The sequence below is a fragment of the Balaenoptera ricei genome, chromosome 17 (genome assembly GCF_028023285.1).
Source record: "Balaenoptera ricei isolate mBalRic1 chromosome 17, mBalRic1.hap2, whole genome shotgun sequence".
NCBI classification, from domain to species: domain Eukaryota; kingdom Metazoa; phylum Chordata; class Mammalia; order Artiodactyla; family Balaenopteridae; genus Balaenoptera; species Balaenoptera ricei.
This window is the reverse complement of record NC_082655.1, coordinates 69,780,205-69,797,833: the sequence shown is the minus strand read 5'-3', so window position 1 is coordinate 69,797,833 and position 17,629 is coordinate 69,780,205. Positions and strand designations below refer to the sequence as shown.

Below are 17,629 nucleotides of genomic sequence, written 5' to 3'. Positions count from 1 at the left end.
GTGTGGGAACAGAGAGAAGAAAATACTTTCACTTCATATATTCAAACACATGGATTCATCACTGCATTTAGGAAAAAAGTACATTTTGATAATGTATTGATAAGTTTAATTTCTGTCCCGTCTCTTCTGGCAAAATATCTGTAGACAGTTAGCATTCACTATAAAACTTCTGTTCTCTAATCATTATAAAATACCCATTTCAGAACTGGTATATACTTTAAAAACTAAAATTATTTACAATTAATTGTTAACTTAATTATTAACTGATATCAAACATACTAAACCTTATTCCTGTTCTTCACTATTACTATAAGATGCATGTGTTCCATTTTCATTTCTAAAGATACAAGCACATTAGAAATTACACATAAGCTTTTGATTATCACTGCATTAAACACATTCTCAATTATCATGTAAGAATTAACCCAACAAAATTGATGAAACAAAATAATCAACTTATTCCCAACTACAACACTTTATATCTGATATATAAGAATAAAAGGTAAGAAATGCCGTTTAGGTGAATAAGTTGCTAAGAGAATATAAAAGAAAGCATTAGAGAATATAAAAGAAAATCCTAAAATTATTTGGAAAAAGAATCAAGCAACATTACAAAAAAATATGTAAGGGGCAATGAGCACTAGTCAATCCTATCTGATACAATGTTAAAGCACTAAACAGAATGACTGATGGAATAAGATGTGATAAAACACATTTTTAACTTACTTAATAATTGCTTTTCAACACCTGACTATCAATTCTAAGAGAGAAAGTGAACTTATTAAATACATAACGCATCATACCCTAATAAATCTGAAGGAAAATATCAATTAATAAGATTTACAGAGGGCTTCCCTGGTGGCGCAGTGGTTAAGAATCTGCCTGCCAATGCAGGGGATACGGGTTCGAACCCTGGTCCAGGAAGATCCCACATGCCGCAGAGCAACTAAGCCTGTGCGCCACAACTACTGAGCCTGTGCTCTACAGCCCATGAGCCACAACTACTGAGCCCGCGTGCTGCAACTAATGAAGCCCACGCACCTAGAGCCCATGCTCCACAACAAGAGAAGCCACCACAATGAGAAGACCGTGCGCCGCAACGAAGAGTAGCCCCCGCTCGCCACAACTAGAGAATACCCATGCGCAGCAACAAAGACCCAACACAGCCGAAGATAATAAATAAATTAATTAATTAAATAAATTAAAAAAAAAAAAGATTTACAGAAAACAAAAATATATCTACCCTAACTATAAAGGGCAGTTTTTATGTATTTGATTCCTACTTTTAGAACAGAGAAGGAAAAAAAAGTGCAAAGGAACGATGAAAAAGAATGGTTACATTAAAAACGGATCAAAACCAATAATCTAAAGACAGTGAATATGCTTATTTTCCTCATACTGTGCTGTGTAGCTGTACCCAGCACAGGTGTATTTATGGCAATTTTGCCTAAGGAATGAGAACCGTAAATGACCATACTCTAACCCAGTAAGCTCCATCTTAAGGTTTAAATAATTCTGCATACATAACACTCAATGAATTTTACAGGGATTAATAAAAGAAAAATCTGTGCAGCAAAATTTAAATGTAAATGCTCCCAAACTCAAAAACATTTAAACAAATGACACCTTATTAAAATGCTAGATAGGAAGATACATAGATATATAAAAAAATGCGTGTGACACAATGAGACCATACAAGTGAAAATTATGACAATTACACAATAATTATATTTATACACTTATAAAAGAAGCCACTGAGATATACCACCAGTTATTTTTAGGTAAAGTCTTATTTGTAATTTCCCATAAGATGACATTTTAATAAGATTTGGTTTTTATTTCAATTCTTAAAATGATTTGAAATGCTATAAATACTAAGATAGAAAGCAAGTGAGAGTATTGGTAAAGGGTTAGGAGTACAAGTACAGTAAAAGCTAGCCTATCCAGAATCCTTGGGAGTCACACGACAGTTGAATTTTCCAAATGGCTGAAATAAAAATCTTACTTTAAAATTTTGTTAAAAATCTTAGAAAGACAGAAAAATACACATGAATCTGCCTGACTTTTTAGGCAAAACACAGAATGAAAAGATCTTTCGCATGATGGACACAGGGATGCCATTATAAGCGCACATAAACACCCTCAAGAGTCACTGAAGTGTACAGAGCAGTATTTTCATATATTGCTGTTGGTTGACTGTTTTTGTCTATTACGTATTTTGCCCTTTATCTTTTCTTAGCAGTACCTTTCTTTCTATGGACGCCCTCGTTTCCCATTTTGTAATTTATTACTTGTAAACAGTTTTGTGATTAAGGGTACAGTTCAGGACAGCCAAATTAAGCCAAAAGGCATATTCCAATGCTGCCAAACACAGCTCTAAACCTCAGTTTCTTCATCTGCAAAATGCACAGAATAATAGCACCTAAGCACATAGGGTTGTTTTGACAACTAACTGAGATATAGCCAATGAAGTATTTAATTGGCAAAGAACTTGGAATACAGTAAACACTCAATAAATGTTAGTTATTCCTTTTCCTCCTATTATTGCCTCAAATTAAACAGCTCAATTTTTGAAAGAATACATCTGTTCACGTGAATGTGTATAGAATAAAGTGTGGAAAAAATGCTTCAAACAGCTAACAGTGGGGCTTCCCTGGTGGCGTAGTGGTTGAGAATCTGCCTGCCAATGCAGGGGACACGGGTTCGAGCCCTGGTCTGGGAAGATCCCACATGCCGCGTAGCGACTAGGCCCATGCGCCACAACTACTGAGCCTGCGCGTCTGGAGCCTGTGCTCCGCAACAAGAGAGGCCGCGACAGTGAGAGGCCCGCGCACCGCGATGAAGAGTGGCCCCCGCTTGCTGCAACTAGAGAAAGCCCTCGCACAGAAACGAAGACCCAACACAGCCATAAATACATACATACATACATAAATAAAAATTAAAAAAAAAAAAGCTAACAGTGTTTCAATGAAATAACACTTCCTATTAACTACGATGGCTAAAACCAAAAACACAGACAATAACAAATGCTGACTGGCAAGGATGTATGAGAAACCCAAATGGTGTAGCCACTTTGGAAAACAACTTAGTTTCTTAAAAAGTTAAACAAAAAGTTATCATATGACCCAGGAATTCCACTCCTAGGTTTCCATAAGAAATAAAAAATTAGGCCCACATAAAGACTTATACACAAATATTCATAGCAGCACTGTTCATTCAACCCAAATGCCCATCAACTGTGAACAGATAAGCAAAACAGGGCAAATCCACATTATGGAATACTATTCAGCAATAAAAAGAAATGAAATATTGGTACATGCTACAACATGAATGAACCTCAAAAACATTATGTTGAGTGAAGTCAGACACAAAAGACCACACTTGTATGACGTATAGTTATATGAAATGTCCAGAAAAGGCAAATAAAGACACAGAAAGTAGATTAGTGGATGCCTGGAGCTGGGTACGGCAACAGGGGTTAATTGTAAATGGGCACTAGGGCTCTTACTGGGGTGATGGAAATGTTCTAAAACTGGATTATGGTGATGGCTGCACAACTCAGTGAAACTCAGTAAAAATTATTACATTTAAAATGGGCATATTTTATAGACTGTAGACTATAATTTCAATGAAGTTTTTTTTTTTTTTTTTTAACAAAGGTAACAATGGTTATCTCCATTGTCATGGGTGATTTTTCTCCCTAGTTTTACTTTTGAAAATGGTCTGAAGAAAAGGATTTGTTTATTTAAAAAAATTTAAAAACTGCCAAATTTATTGGACTTATGTGTAATTAAAAGTAAACTGAGTAAAGGCATGAGGACTCTCCTCTAAATATATAGTGCTTGGTTTTCATGATACCTACTTTGTTTGCTTATATATTTATTATTTAATTTCTTAGCAAGGTATACATAGATGAGGGTTATTAAACAGCTGATTAGTGAATTCTCACTGTATACCTTGTTGGATTCAAGTTGAGAGAGAAAAATGAACTGTCCCACATGGAGTTTTCTAAATATAATTCCAGAGGTAATACTGTGGTATGAAAAACTTTAAAAAATTGTTTTTCACAACCTTGCCTGAATGAGAAGATAACATAGGCTCTTAGACTCATGTTGTTGTATCAAGTCTTAATCTAAGCAAGACAAAAATATCAAAAATGGAACACAAACCTTTTAAATACTTGGGCTCATGACTCCTTTTTTAAAAGAGGTTTCTCAAGATTCATGAACACTAAAGCCTCAGAATAACTCCTTTCTAGATTTATAAAACAGAGACCAGCCAAAGACAGTATTTGACTGTTGAAACATGTATAGTTGACACTTGAACAACATGGGTTTGAGCTGCAGGGGTCCACTTGCATGCGGATTTTCTTTAATAAACGCTACAGTACTACATGATCCAAGACTGGCTGAACCCAAGGATGCAGAACCACTGATGATGGGGGCCGGCTGTAAAGTTATGCTCGGATTTTCAGCTGCTGGGAGGGTGGGTGCCCCACAACCCCCACTGTTCAAGTATATGATGCTGTGCTCTAACAATGGAAACTCAGACATATCAAACTGGGTCTGAAAAGTTAAGATAAAGGGAACTGTTACTAGTTTCCTAGGGCTGCTTCAACAAACTACCACAAACATGGTGGTTTAAAACATGAGAAATTCAGTCTCTCACAGATCTGGAGGCCCAAAGTCTGGATTCAAGGTGTTAGAGCCATACTACCACTGAAGGCTCCAGGGAAGAATACTTCCTTGCCCTGTCCTAGGTTCTGGTGACACCTGGTGTTTCTTGGCTTATGGCAACATAACTCCAGTCTCTGCCTGCCTCCATTTTCACCTGGCTTTCTTCCTTTGTGTGTCTCTGTGTCCCTTTCTCTACATATAACACACCAGTCACTGGATTTAGGACCTACCCTTAAATCCAAGATGATTCCATCTCGAGATCCTTAATTAATAACATTTGCAAAGATCCTATCCCAGAAAGGGACCAGATCAATTGTTTACTGTAATTGAAACTATGCGAAAGGCTCATTCTTAGGAAAAAAACCTCACTGAAAAAAAAATGACAACTCAAATTTGAAATGGTTTTGTGCCTTCTCAGTAGAATATGTCCTATCATTTAAATTGTGTCCTTTTCTCTGAAAATATCCTATTACATCAGCAGGAAATTCTATCATTAAAAAAATTCTAAAATACATATAAAGGGTTGAATGAAAATGTTTTACTATATAAACTTTTTTCCCAAAGGCTGTTTCTCTCCTGGTGTTCCCCATAATAGTGGATGCCTTCTCCAACAACCTTGTAGCTCTGGCTACGATTGTTGTCACGCAACCAACCCATCAGTTAAAGTATATTCCAAATGCAACCAATCATCACCCCCCGCAACCAACCCATCAGTTAAAGTATATTCCAAATGCAACCAATCATCACCTCCACCACCAGGAAACTCTAAATCACCAACATCTCTGGCCCAAGTGAGCCTTTTAAAATGTAAATCTGCTTTGTCACTCCCTGTAAAACTCTCCAGTGACTTCCAGATGCAATAAAATCCAAAGCTGTCCCCTTCTCCTACCCCCTCCTTGTCACTCTCCCCCAGTCACACAAGCTTCCTTCCATCCTGGAAGGTACCAAGCACACACTTGTCCTGCTGTTCCCTCTGTTTCATCCAGGGTTTTGAAAGGCTGAATCTCTCTCTTTTGTCACTTCTCTGCTGAAATGTCACATCATGGAAAGCCGTTCCCTGACAATCCTACCTAAAGTTGCACTCCTGGTCATTCTCCCTGTACCCTTCTGAACTATTTCTTCAGATAATAACAATCTGACAATGTATTAGTTTGCTTTTTACTGTCAGCCTCAACAAACTGGAAAATAAGTTCCATGAAAGCATATTTGTCTCACTGTTGCATGCCCAGTGCTGAAAGAGTATCTGGCACATACTAGTTCAACAGTATCTGAATGAAGAATATACCTAATTTTGAAAGGCAACAATAATTTGTTCATGTATTTTCCTTTTTCAGATATACCCTCCTCCATTTTGTGAGGAATATTATGAGAAATAATCCCCCCAAATTACTTCCCATTCACAATACATTTTTATTCTGGTTTGAAAAAACAATTACCAACAGAAGTTTCTCTAAAACTTAAACACCATCAGGAGAGACAAGCAGTTGCCTGCCATTAGATGGGATGGGAAAGAAAGAGCGAGAGAGCAAACAGTCCTCTGAGCTTGATACCACTCGGTCCAACTACACCTCATTTCTGACTTTCTCCTTCCCACACTGTCAACAGGGCTCTTGCTTTCCAAAAACCCAATGACTCTTCTCAAGAATGGTTTCATCAGTAGTTAGGGCTATTGTATCTGCTTTGTCTGTCTTTCCTTTGAACAGTGTCCCAAAGTAAATTCCAAGGAACAATGTTTCCTAGGTGTTAACAGACACTGAAAAAAGGGTCAAACTTAGGAAAAACTTCGTTAAGCAAAACTGAGCACTTTCTTTTTCATAGAAAACTCTTCAGAATCTTAATTATGGTAATGTGCAGTATAAATCTCCACAATGGAAAAGAGTATACCCAAACTTATTTTTTTAACTCAAACCTAACAATCTTTCTTTCAGTCATTTCATTCATTAAGCCCTTCTTTCCTAGCTATCTCAAAAATTCCAGCAGCCTGACTTACTGAAAACACCTTTTACTTTAGATATCAAGGAAGGTTTAAAAAGAAACTTGTTAATGGTATTAAATTATAATTAAAATAATTAATTGTCGGCAGGGCATTATTTGAGAGTCTTTTTTTTTTTCTGGTAAATGGTCAAGAGTGACAAAAATTAATAATATTACCAGAAGGAGCATAAAACTGGGGTCAAAAAAAGCACTCAAATAATTTCTCCTCCACCCATACAATCTTTTTATAACACCAGTAACCAAAACAAGGGTGAGATTGGAGGGGCAGAAGGAAGCAAGTTCCGTAAGTTTTTAGCCTAAATATTTTATTTACATTTCTGGAGGAGACTAAGTATAGATAACAGACTTATATAAAAAAAGTAAAACAGTAGAATCACTTTAGAACGTGATGAACACAAATTCACACCCTGTCTGACGCAAAAATTACTTCCCTAACAATTCCTCTTTTTCTCAATCATTCCCCCATATCTCTGCAGGGAACCCACCCTTATCTCTGCCTCTGCATGCCTCCCTTGCCTCTAAAACCTTCTTCTGGTCACCCCTTTCACTCTTATTCTCCATCAGTGCCAGTTTCCAACCTTGAACTCATTCATCCTAACATCTGCAGGATATCTTCATAGATATCTGATGTTAGAGGCAAAAGCTGAACTAGTCGTAGCCCTAACATCAAAGAAACTCTTGAAACTTAAGAGGCCTGATTGGAATATGGCCCAACTGCACCCTCCCCTCCCCGTGAGACAAACAATGCTACCTTCAAGCCCAATCCCTCAACAATCCTAAATTCTTTAAAGCTAAAAATAGCTCAGCTGTTGTCTCATCTGCCAGCAGATGGCCGGACTATTTTTAATTCAGGATTCTAGAGAGCAGGAATGGATCAAGCTAAGCTAGGGCAGCCTAGAGGCCCTCACTCTGCAGAGTTCAGTGGTTGCTGCAGAGCGCTGTAGTGGGGCAGATACCAAGAGAGGGCAACCTGGAGCTGTTCCTGGGCCTGTGGACTTCACAACGATTGAACAATATAGGTGTGAGGGGTTTTCTTTTCTTTTTCTTTTTTTTTAACCATTCTTTATTTCAAAATAAAGTCTGAAATGTAAGATAATTTAACAAAAGTTTTCAATAATCTGCTTTTAAGGTTTCATTATTTTTCTTTTTGTGAAGAAAAGAGTTCCTTTATGTGGTGCTTTTGAGATTGGGCTTTGTTTTAATAAAGTAAAATCCCCTCTAATCTAGATAACGTTTCCTAAAAGCTATACTTTAACAAAAAAAATACAGTTTTCTTAAGAATATGAGATGAGCTGTAATTTCATGAGTATAATTTACAGAAAACTGATTTATAATAGGCCATTTTGTTAAAAGGTAACTGAATTAATTTTGAATACCAGTGGTCTGAAATCTACTCACACACCCATAAAATGATTTTAAAACACAGAAGGATTAAAAGTCTGGATATAAAAATACTATGTATTTTCTTGTTTACTGTCTATCTCCCTTCAGCCACATGGTAGGTGCTCAATAAAATGTGGGGAGGGGGTGCAGGGAATAAATGCAGACAGGTATATTTAGAAGGGTCATTTACAAAGTGTATTTAGAAGGGTTATAACAACACCCACCTCTCTACCACTTCCAGCCAACTCCTACCCACTCATAAGCTAGAGATCAGGGATGACCCAACCAGGCCATTCCAGTTTACTTTCCCATCCAGCTTGATAGCCATATAGATTATCAAGAAAACAAAGTGGGCTTGGCCCAGGTCTCAATAGTGAAGAGGAAAAGGGAGGTCTATAATAGTTTCCAGGGATACATTTGGGGATACCATCTACTACAAGACATTATGCTTTCTGCAAAGATGAAAAGGGTTATCCCTATGAAATTATGTTTGGGTGATAATGTAGTTGTATGACTAGAAGGGAAGAAACAAAGGTCATCAGGGATTAATTACCATGAGATCGCTCAATGAAATTTTATAGAAGACTAAATATAAGTATGAAATGTGGGGGAAAAGCCCTAAACATCTCAAGTAAAGAAAGTACTCTGGTGCCTAGTCCCTGCCTGGATAGACACATTCCTCATAATAAGCTTCTGCTAACTATATGGAAGGGGCAAAAAAGTAAAGAGTGGCAAAATCTAAAACAGACAATCTTGGTACAGTTGGCACACACACTACCAAGTAGTCCCTATGTCTAGAAATAGCAAGGATCAAGCTAAGCCCTCTCAAGATGCCAATCAAGAGTGGCAGGAATACTCTCAATGCACAACTTAATAGAACGATGTGTTCACATTCATGGCACATTAGAGGGGACGTAACCTTACAATCAAAGTTCAACATCCTAATTTTACAGAGAAGGAGACTAAGGCCCAGGGACTTCACTATACTGCAATGTAACAGAACTGTGATTTAAAGTCAGGATCCCAGATTCTCCTTCCAGTGAGCTCTCCATTTAAAAATACTTACATTAGCATTTTGGAGAGGGGGGGAAAAAAAAAAATATATATATATATGGATAAATAGATAGATAGATACACACACACACACCACACTCCATTTCCTCAGTCTAATACTTGTCATTAGTATATTAAAAGTATATTTTAATACAGAAAATCTGGTCTCAAAAACTAAAACTTTTGTTTGAACTCTTAAGTTCTTTAACCTGCAAGTTATTCATAAACCTACACATAACAATTGTTTTAAAAATTCCAAAAATCACTCCTTCCCTCATCCTGCCCCAAGTTAATAATTATTCCTTTCAGGACCCAGATATAATACAATTTTTACTTCTGTACAACATCCTCTCATACACCTGAAACAGTCTTTCGCTAGCTTCAAGAATAACAAAAGGTGAACTTGTGATCAATGAAGGGTAAAAAACTAAACTTAAACTCATTATACATAAAATTCAAAAAAATTGTAATTTTTTCGATAGATCCAAAAAAGAAGGAAGAAACAGTATAGCTTATTATAGCAAGTTATAAATTCTATTTATTTAAAAAATTAAAAGGCAAAGTTGCTTTTAAGCTGTCTTGACCCTTTACTTTAGCATACATCCAAGTTATTCTGGATTTTCTTCCCCTTCAAGAATGCTTTTTTCCAAAGCCCATTTAACAAGCTTCGTTTTCTCAAGTCAATTTGATGTAATCTATTTCCAGTGCTACAAAATAAAGCGCAAGCATTAGGAATTCATCTTTGTGTTTAACGTCCTGGTCTCTCCTTAAACGATTTCGTCCTTGATGGATGCAACAGATCCATCAGTGGTCCCCCTGCAACAATTCTTCATCTGCCTGTCCTCGCCGTAGGTATTGTCTGGATTTACCCTGCTAGGGGCTTCATGACACTAGATCTCTTTCGTCTGAACTATAAATCACAACTCAAGCCTGAGAGCAGCTGCCACGGTCCAGACATGTGGCTGGTGGGTGTCATTGTCTTCTTCATTCTCCCTGTTTCAAACCCTCCCTTCCTTGTCACTAAAGCCAGCGCATCTAAAGGTCTTTTCCTTTCCCCGCTTGTATCTTATCACCCCCTCCCCTTAACCCTAGGTCTTGTTCTTCCAGGTCAGCCCAGTCGGATACAACATTACTCCCTGTTTTTCCCGTGGCGGAAGCGGAGAGATGTCAGAACAGGCGGCACCTCCCGCAAACCCCTTCTCAAGACTGTCAACAAGGGAACAACTTCAGCCTTTCTTCCCAAAGTACCACGCCAAACGAAAAGTTATTGAAATTACGATACAGAACCCTTCCCACGCCCAATCTCGACAAATCAGCTCCACCTCAATTTTCCAAGCGAATAAACGACAACAACTGCTTCATCACAAAGGGTGATATCCTGTCCGCACCGCACGGTCCACCAACAAAATCTTCCCATGTTCTCAAGCCGACCCCCAGCCCTGCCGCGTTCCCCGAGCCCAGCGAACTGCCCTTCCTCCTCCACCCTGCCTCTGCCCCACATCTAGCCGAGGTACTGTCAACTCCAGCCAGGCAGCCCAGAGCTTCGCCAGGGCTCCCCGAGGTCAGCGGCGCCGGCCCAGGGCGAGCCCCCGGCGACCCCCCCCCCCCGCGGTACCCTCCCCCATCCCTCGGGCCCCCTCCCCGCTCACCTAACGCCACCTCGCACGCTTTGCGCAGCTGGGAGTGATGCGCCTTCTTCACTTCCTTGTCGGCCAAAATCTTCTCCAGGGCCCGGGTCAGAAACATGTTCTTCGTCTTCTTCCCCTCATACATGGACGCAGAGAAGGAGGCGGCGGCTCGTCCGACCCGCGGCTCCCAGCGGCTGGAAGGGGGGGCGGGGGGAGGAGGAGGAAGAACCGAGAGAAAGGAGAGCGGGTGGAGGTGGAGGAGAGGAGGCGTGGAGGGCAGCCGCTGGATCAGGAAGGGGCGGGCGAGCCGGGCCGGCTGCGGTGCGGGTGAGGGCCGCAGAGATCTTCGCCGCCCCCCGAGGGGCCGCCCCTGGAGGGCCGCGCCCCTGGGACCTCCGCTTCTCCCGGCCCGGGGGTCGCTTCCCGGCCACCCCCCTCACTCGCCCCTCCGGCCCGGGGGCGGAGAGGGAGCCCAGCCCGGTGGCCGTCAGCCCGTGGCCAAGGGACGAGGCGGCGGCTTAGAGGCCCGGCGAGAGCAGGGCTGCCCTGGCTACTGTGGGAATTAGCACCCGCCGTGGCCGCGGACTGGCCTCCATCACCGCCGACCTGCCCCGGCCGCCATGTTGGGAGGAAACGACGCGTCACGCAGCGGCCGAACGGCTGCAGAGGAGGAAGCGGCGGCGGCGGCGGCGGCGGCGTTAGCTGCCCAGAGCTGCCGCGGCGTCGGGAGGCAGGGGGCGGAGGGCGGCGCGGGAGGAGCGGCTCGGGCCCGCAGCGCTACGGCGGCCCGGCGGGGCCTCGTTGCCTCCCGCGTTCGCCTGCAGGGCGGCGTGGGGCGTGGCGGGCGTCCTGCGGCGCCGCGCCCGGCCCTTCGGGCTCTTCCGGGCGGCTGCGCTTTGGAACCCAGGACTTGCCCGGGACCGCTACTCCCGCCGAGTGAACGGGACTCCTGGCTACGGTGCAGCAGCTTCTCCGACTTTCTGGAGATCCCGTAGGTGGGTGCGCAGCCCTTTCCGCTCCAGGGGGCGTGGAAACACCCGCATGGCCCGCGCTCAGCCGCACTGTTTCCACCTGCTGCGCTCGACTCTAATTACCAGCTGCACGAAACTGCTCTCCAGGACCGTGCCCGTCGACTGCCTCAGGATTCTCTCTTGGGAAGAGTAAAAACGATTTGACACGGATTCAGGAATGTTTCACTTTTTCATCTCTGTAGGATACATCGGTAAACGCTAGATTTCAGGTCTCTTCTAAATTGATACTAAAGTTAAGCGAACAGATGAATGCTTCTGATTGATGAGGTCCCTTAGAGCTCTGTGTTTCTGTGCCTTTAATACTAAGATTCGGTCCGGGACATGAAAACCAGTTTCAGAATGGAAAAGCTTTAAGTACAGATTACCGCAGACACACGTGACGGTGTGTCTGCTTTGATACCAAAGAATAATTTAGATTTCTACAGTGTTTCATTCAGAGCAGAAAATTACAAAGAATACCATTAAAATATATGCATAGAATTTATTTACATGGTGATCTAGCTAGGTTGCACATCTTTACAAGTTCAAAGCTACTGTGTGCCTCTATCAACACTAGATCCCAAATTGTTGGAATATGTCGCTCACTGTTCTGTTCCATTCTGTTGCCTTGACTATGGATTTGTCCTAATGCAACCATCTAAACTCAAGAATGGAGAGGCTGTGAGATTTGGGACAGGCTAAAAACCATGGGAAATAAAAATGGAAACCTTTAAGGTGATCCTGAATTAAAGGGGACTAGTAGATTAATTTTTTAAACTTTCTTGTGCTGAGAAGCAAATCTATAAATAAATTAATTTTACTCTAAAGACTATTTCTAGATTCCTGGAAGTTAGAGGTTCAGTATACTAGATCAGACATAATATTGATTTCTGTGTACATTCTCATAGATTATAAAATGAGAACAAGCTCCATTTCTAATTTATTTTTGTTTCTTTGTAATGCCAGTTTTGTGCTGGGTACTGTGGAAGGTGCTAGCTGATCACTGAATCTATTTACTCTTCTTCCTCAGTACAGAGATACACTGCGTTCCCTTGTCTCCCTTGCAGTTAAGTGTAGCCATCCAGATTTAGCTCATTAAAGAAAAAAAAAAAAATCTTCCACAAGCTGTCTTCCATACTCTTTCCCTTCTGTGGCCACATGCTGAAGATGGCAGAGCCACAGGTTAGAAGGAGCCTAGGTCCCTGAATTACCACTTGATGGAGAGCCACCCAATACTTGTTTTGGACTTTACACGGGCAAAGTATACTTGAGTTATGTTTAGCAGCTAGCCTTATCCTAAGCAATACACTTGGCATTCATTAATGAATAACACAGACAGAAATCTCAGCGCTTAAACAGAGTATACTACGTAGTACATATCAAAATCTGTAATTATCTTGTCTGCCTACTTGTTTATTTGTTGTCTGTTTCCCTCATAAGACCAAGGACCTCATCTAGCTATTCATTTCTATATGTCTAGCATCTAGCATAGTCACTGGCATAGAGAAGGCCTTGTTGAATAGAAACCTGGATGAATGAGACACTGGGCTAAGTTGGGATCACACCCAACTTAGGTGCTTACAGTATATAGTAGGGGAAAAGATATTAAACAAGTAAGTCACTAGTGAATATATGATTATAAATGTATGATTAAAGTGCTATGAGGAGATCTACTTTAGATTTTGGATTCAGAGATGCTTCCCTGAAGAAGTAACATTTTAAACTGAGGCCTGAAAGAAGAATAGAAATTAGCCAAACTAAGTCAGGAAAGAACTTTCCCAGCAGTCTCTTCTGGTAGGGGAGAAGCTTGGCAAGTTTCAGGAAACAAAACAAGGCATTGTGGCTGAAAGTTATCTAGGGGAAATGGTGCCAGTAAGGATAAAGAGGAAACTAGGAACCAGATCATACAGAAACCTGTAGGCAATGTTAGGGGTTTGGGATTTCATCCCAGTAGTGACAGAAATCTATTGAAGGGTTAAGTAGGGAGTGAAGTTATCAAATTGGCGATTTAAAAGTAGTCCCTCTGTTGTGTGGAGAATGAATTGGAAGGGGACAAGATTGGATGTGGGCAGAACAGTGAGGAGATGATTACAACAATGCAGCATGGTTTAAGCTGCGGTCCAGGATCATCATGCAAGGTTTGGGAGACCACGCCCTGCACAAAGTTAGCAAAATGGGGTTGGACTTCAGCTCCAGCATCTGCCCGGGTGAAGGGGCTCCTTTGCCTAATTTGCATAAGTGTTAGCTAGACCAGTGGTGTCTGAGTGATGGCAGTGGAGATGGAGCAAAGTGGACAGATTTGAGATGTACTTTGGTGCCAGAATGGGTAGGATTTAGTAATGAATTGGAGTGAAGATAAGAAAAAGGAAGAGATCACAGTGAATGCCATGTTCCTGACCAGAGCCCGTGAATGAGTAGAAATGCTGTTTGTGGAGACGGCCTAGACTGGGATAGGAGCGTGTTTGAGGGTAAGGGTACAGCTTTCAGTTCTAAAAGAATCGACTCCTCTGAGATATGACCTGACCCTCTCAGAAGGAATGGCCTCCACCCTCCTTTCTTCCAGAGGACAATCCATCCTCCTCTGCTGAGTCTAGGACTTCACCCAAAAGGTGGTGGGGATTGCGGGGTGGGGAGGGGGAGGGGGGCGGCAGGGAGAGAACAGCCTTGGGAAATGGACACCCTCACCCAGCCTGAAACTCAAGATATTAACTCTTACCTGCCTGAAGCAAAAAAATAGGGTAAGACTCTAAAATAAATCTGATGTCCTTGGAAGATAAAGGGAAAGATAATATTTTTAGTCTTTTATTCACAATTATAGGGGAAGGAATGCCAGGCTCAGGCAATTTTTACACTAAAATTTCAGTATATTTCCCTGTACATATGTTTCCTTTTATTTTTTATTATTGTCATTGCTTGGTGCTTATCCAGTCTATTTAAATAAAAAATTCAATTTCAGTATTTACTTGCATTTGACTCGTTTTCAAAACATTTAAATTCTACAAATGCCTGTCCTCTAAATTTTAAAATATATTTTTCTTATACATGATTGCTTTGCTGAGTTCATTTTTGCCTCTGTCTGCAATCTCACCTTCCTATCATTAATTACTCCTCATCATTTTCCCTTTCATATATAACTTTGCTGTACATTAGCTGCCTCGACTTTTCTCTTTGGATAATATTCCCACTTTGTTTCCAAATCGTTAAATAATATCAAACAATGAAAGAATTTGACCTGTGTCTTAGGGACTTGGTTGGTGTGCTTTATCATCATCCTTTCAAATACAAGTTCAGTGTAACATGAGAATCAAATAAAATGTGAATAAAATTTTAATTAATGCTGAGTATATCTGATTGATGTTAAAAGCCAAGATTAGTTAAAAACTAAAAATAGCATCACTATGTATTTGCTTGACTAAAAAAAAACTATGATGCCTCCAGTAGTCTTTTACATGATCTCTAAATTCTATTAGCTTTCAAAACATTCTATAATCTGACCCTTCCCTGACTTTCCAACTTATGTCTCAATGGCAATGGCAATAATTATTAACATTTATATGGAGCTTATTATGAGCCAAGCACAATAACCCAAATGAAGAAGTTTCCATTATTATTCCTGATTTATAGATGAAGAAACTGAGACATGGAGAATTTAGACAACTTGTCCACATCATGCAAATTATACATGGTGGAGCCAGGATTCCAATTTGGAAAGTCTGGCTCCAGAGCCCATACTCTAAACAACTAAGCTATACTGCCTCTCTGAACAGTCTTTCCTTGCAACTTTCCCTGCCCACTCCCTCCTCCACTGAAATAGAGATGTAGGCACTCAAGTTCCAGCCTATTCCTCCTTCAAATCCACCCCCCTTCCTTCCTCTCATCCGCATACCACATGTCCAAACAAACACCAAGCTTTTCTGTACCTGTATGCCTTTGTCCATCCTTCAGCAATCCGGAGCTCCCACCACCATCTCTCTTTTGTTTGCTCTCCCCAAAGGCTTCCCAACCTTCAAAGCCTCGTTGAAATTCATACCCTTCTAAGTTTTCTCCTTTTATCTCCAACAGCACAAATCCCTCCCTTTTCTAGCCTTTTATAGCTTTGTCTACCTCATACTTTATACCTAATTATATAGCCATGGTAGTGCTTATTCAAACTGCAAATTTTTGAAGACCAGGGATATAAGAAAAGATAAAGCAGGCAACTTAGTAAAAGATGGGAGACATGGATTTAACACAGAAACCATCAGTTTTGCTGAAACCATGATAATGACATGACTAAAAGAAAGGCCATCACCAAAGTAAGTCTGTTTTCTTGCTTTTCATTTAAAGAGGCTTGTATGATAATCTGATATTCCTCATTTATCAGTCTGCTTTCATCTTGTTTATTAAGGAAATCAGTGAATAATGTGTGTCTTCGAACTCAGAGGCCCTGCTCACTGTTCTGCAGAAAAAGTGTCAAAACACTGAACATGACAGATAGAGGAAGAGGATAGTAGATTGAAGAATTTGATTTAGAAAGAAAAGATAAGAAGAGCAAGCACATTTTTATTCAATAAGAGACTATAATGCGGTATTTGATAATCAAAGTGAAGTTTCACAAAAATTAGAATGTTGTGGTAAAAAAGATCGCAGATCTAGAGCTTGAAGTTGGAAGTAATAGAATTTTCCATAAGTTTTATTTTATTTATTTTTATTTATTTAATTTATTTTTTTGGCTGCGCCGCTGAGCAGCATGCGGGATCTTAGTTCCCCAATCAGGAATCAAACCCACGACCCCTGCAGTTGGAGCACGGAGTCTTAACCACTGGACTGCCAAGGAAGTCCCAGAATTTTCCATAAATTTTAAATCACCAAGTGCTACATATTTACAGAATAATAAAACTGAACGCATAAGCGCTTAAGTTTCTTTAAAACTTCAAAGTTATATAATTCTTTAGAGGGGTGGAAAGTACTTACTTTCAATCCACGGCACTGTTCTTTTCTGTAAACATTGTTACAATTTTTCCAGTAAAGTCACACTAATGATAGCAACTACTTACTAGGTGTTTACTTTGTATGAAGCCCTTGACAAGCGTTAACTCACTTAATTCTTACAACTCAGCCATTTATATGTTATTATTCTTCTTTTACAAATGAGGAAAAATGGTTAGAGAAGTTAATTGCCCAAGGTTACAGTACCATATATGTTTATCACTTGCCAAAGTTCGTACATGCTCTTAGCCATTGTTCTATCCTTTCTTCTTAGTAACATATTTGTATAATCCATTTGAAAGTGCTTTTTGACCAATGTTGTGCCATAATTATATTAAGGCAGGACCACATCTTTTCTTTCCTTTGAAACTACTCTCAACAACATATTAATTATTATACTAAGTGGGAATTAATTTTCTGGAGGCCACGTTTTTAAAAAATTTTTAAATGGGGATTTTTATTAAAAGCCTGTCTTTTAAAGAAATTGTAGTCTGAAACTTCCTGGAAAAAGAAATCTCTAGGCCCAGATAGTTTTACTAGTAAATCCTATCGAACATTTAAAGAAGAAATAACACCAACACTCTCTCTTTCAAAAAATAGAAGGGGGAACACTTGTCAACTTATTTTAGAAGGCCAGCATAACCCTGAAACCAAAACTAGGTAAAAACAATACAAAAATGAGAACTACAGACCAGTGTCCCCTATGAATATAGATGTAAAAATCCTCAACAAAATATTAGCAAATCAAATTCAGCAACATATTAAAGTACACCACAACCAATAGGAGGGGTTCATCCTGGGAATGCAGACTGGCTCAATATTAGAAAATCAAGCAATGTAATTGACCACACTGACAGACTAACAGATAAAAACTACATGATCTTATCAATTGATGAGGGGAAAGCACTTGGCAGCA

At 40.2% G+C, this 17,629-nt stretch overlaps 1 protein-coding gene across 3 annotated transcripts in view; it reads right to left on the bottom strand.

Moving 5' to 3' along the window:
• ARFGEF1 (ADP ribosylation factor guanine nucleotide exchange factor 1) overlaps positions 1 to 11,456 on the bottom strand; it is a 145,025-nt gene extending 133,569 nt beyond the window's left edge. For 2 of the 3 annotated variants that reach the window (XM_059902335.1, XM_059902336.1), the window contains exon 1: positions 10,757 to 11,452. In XM_059902335.1, coding sequence (XP_059758318.1) covers positions 10,757 to 10,880 — 124 coding nt within the window. In that variant the 5' untranslated portion in view covers positions 10,881 to 11,452. Of the gene's footprint in view, positions 1 to 10,756 lie in introns of all 3 variants that reach the window. The other variant, XM_059902337.1, reaches the window with a different exon arrangement.
• Positions 11,457 to 17,629: the final 6,173 nt, after the last annotated feature.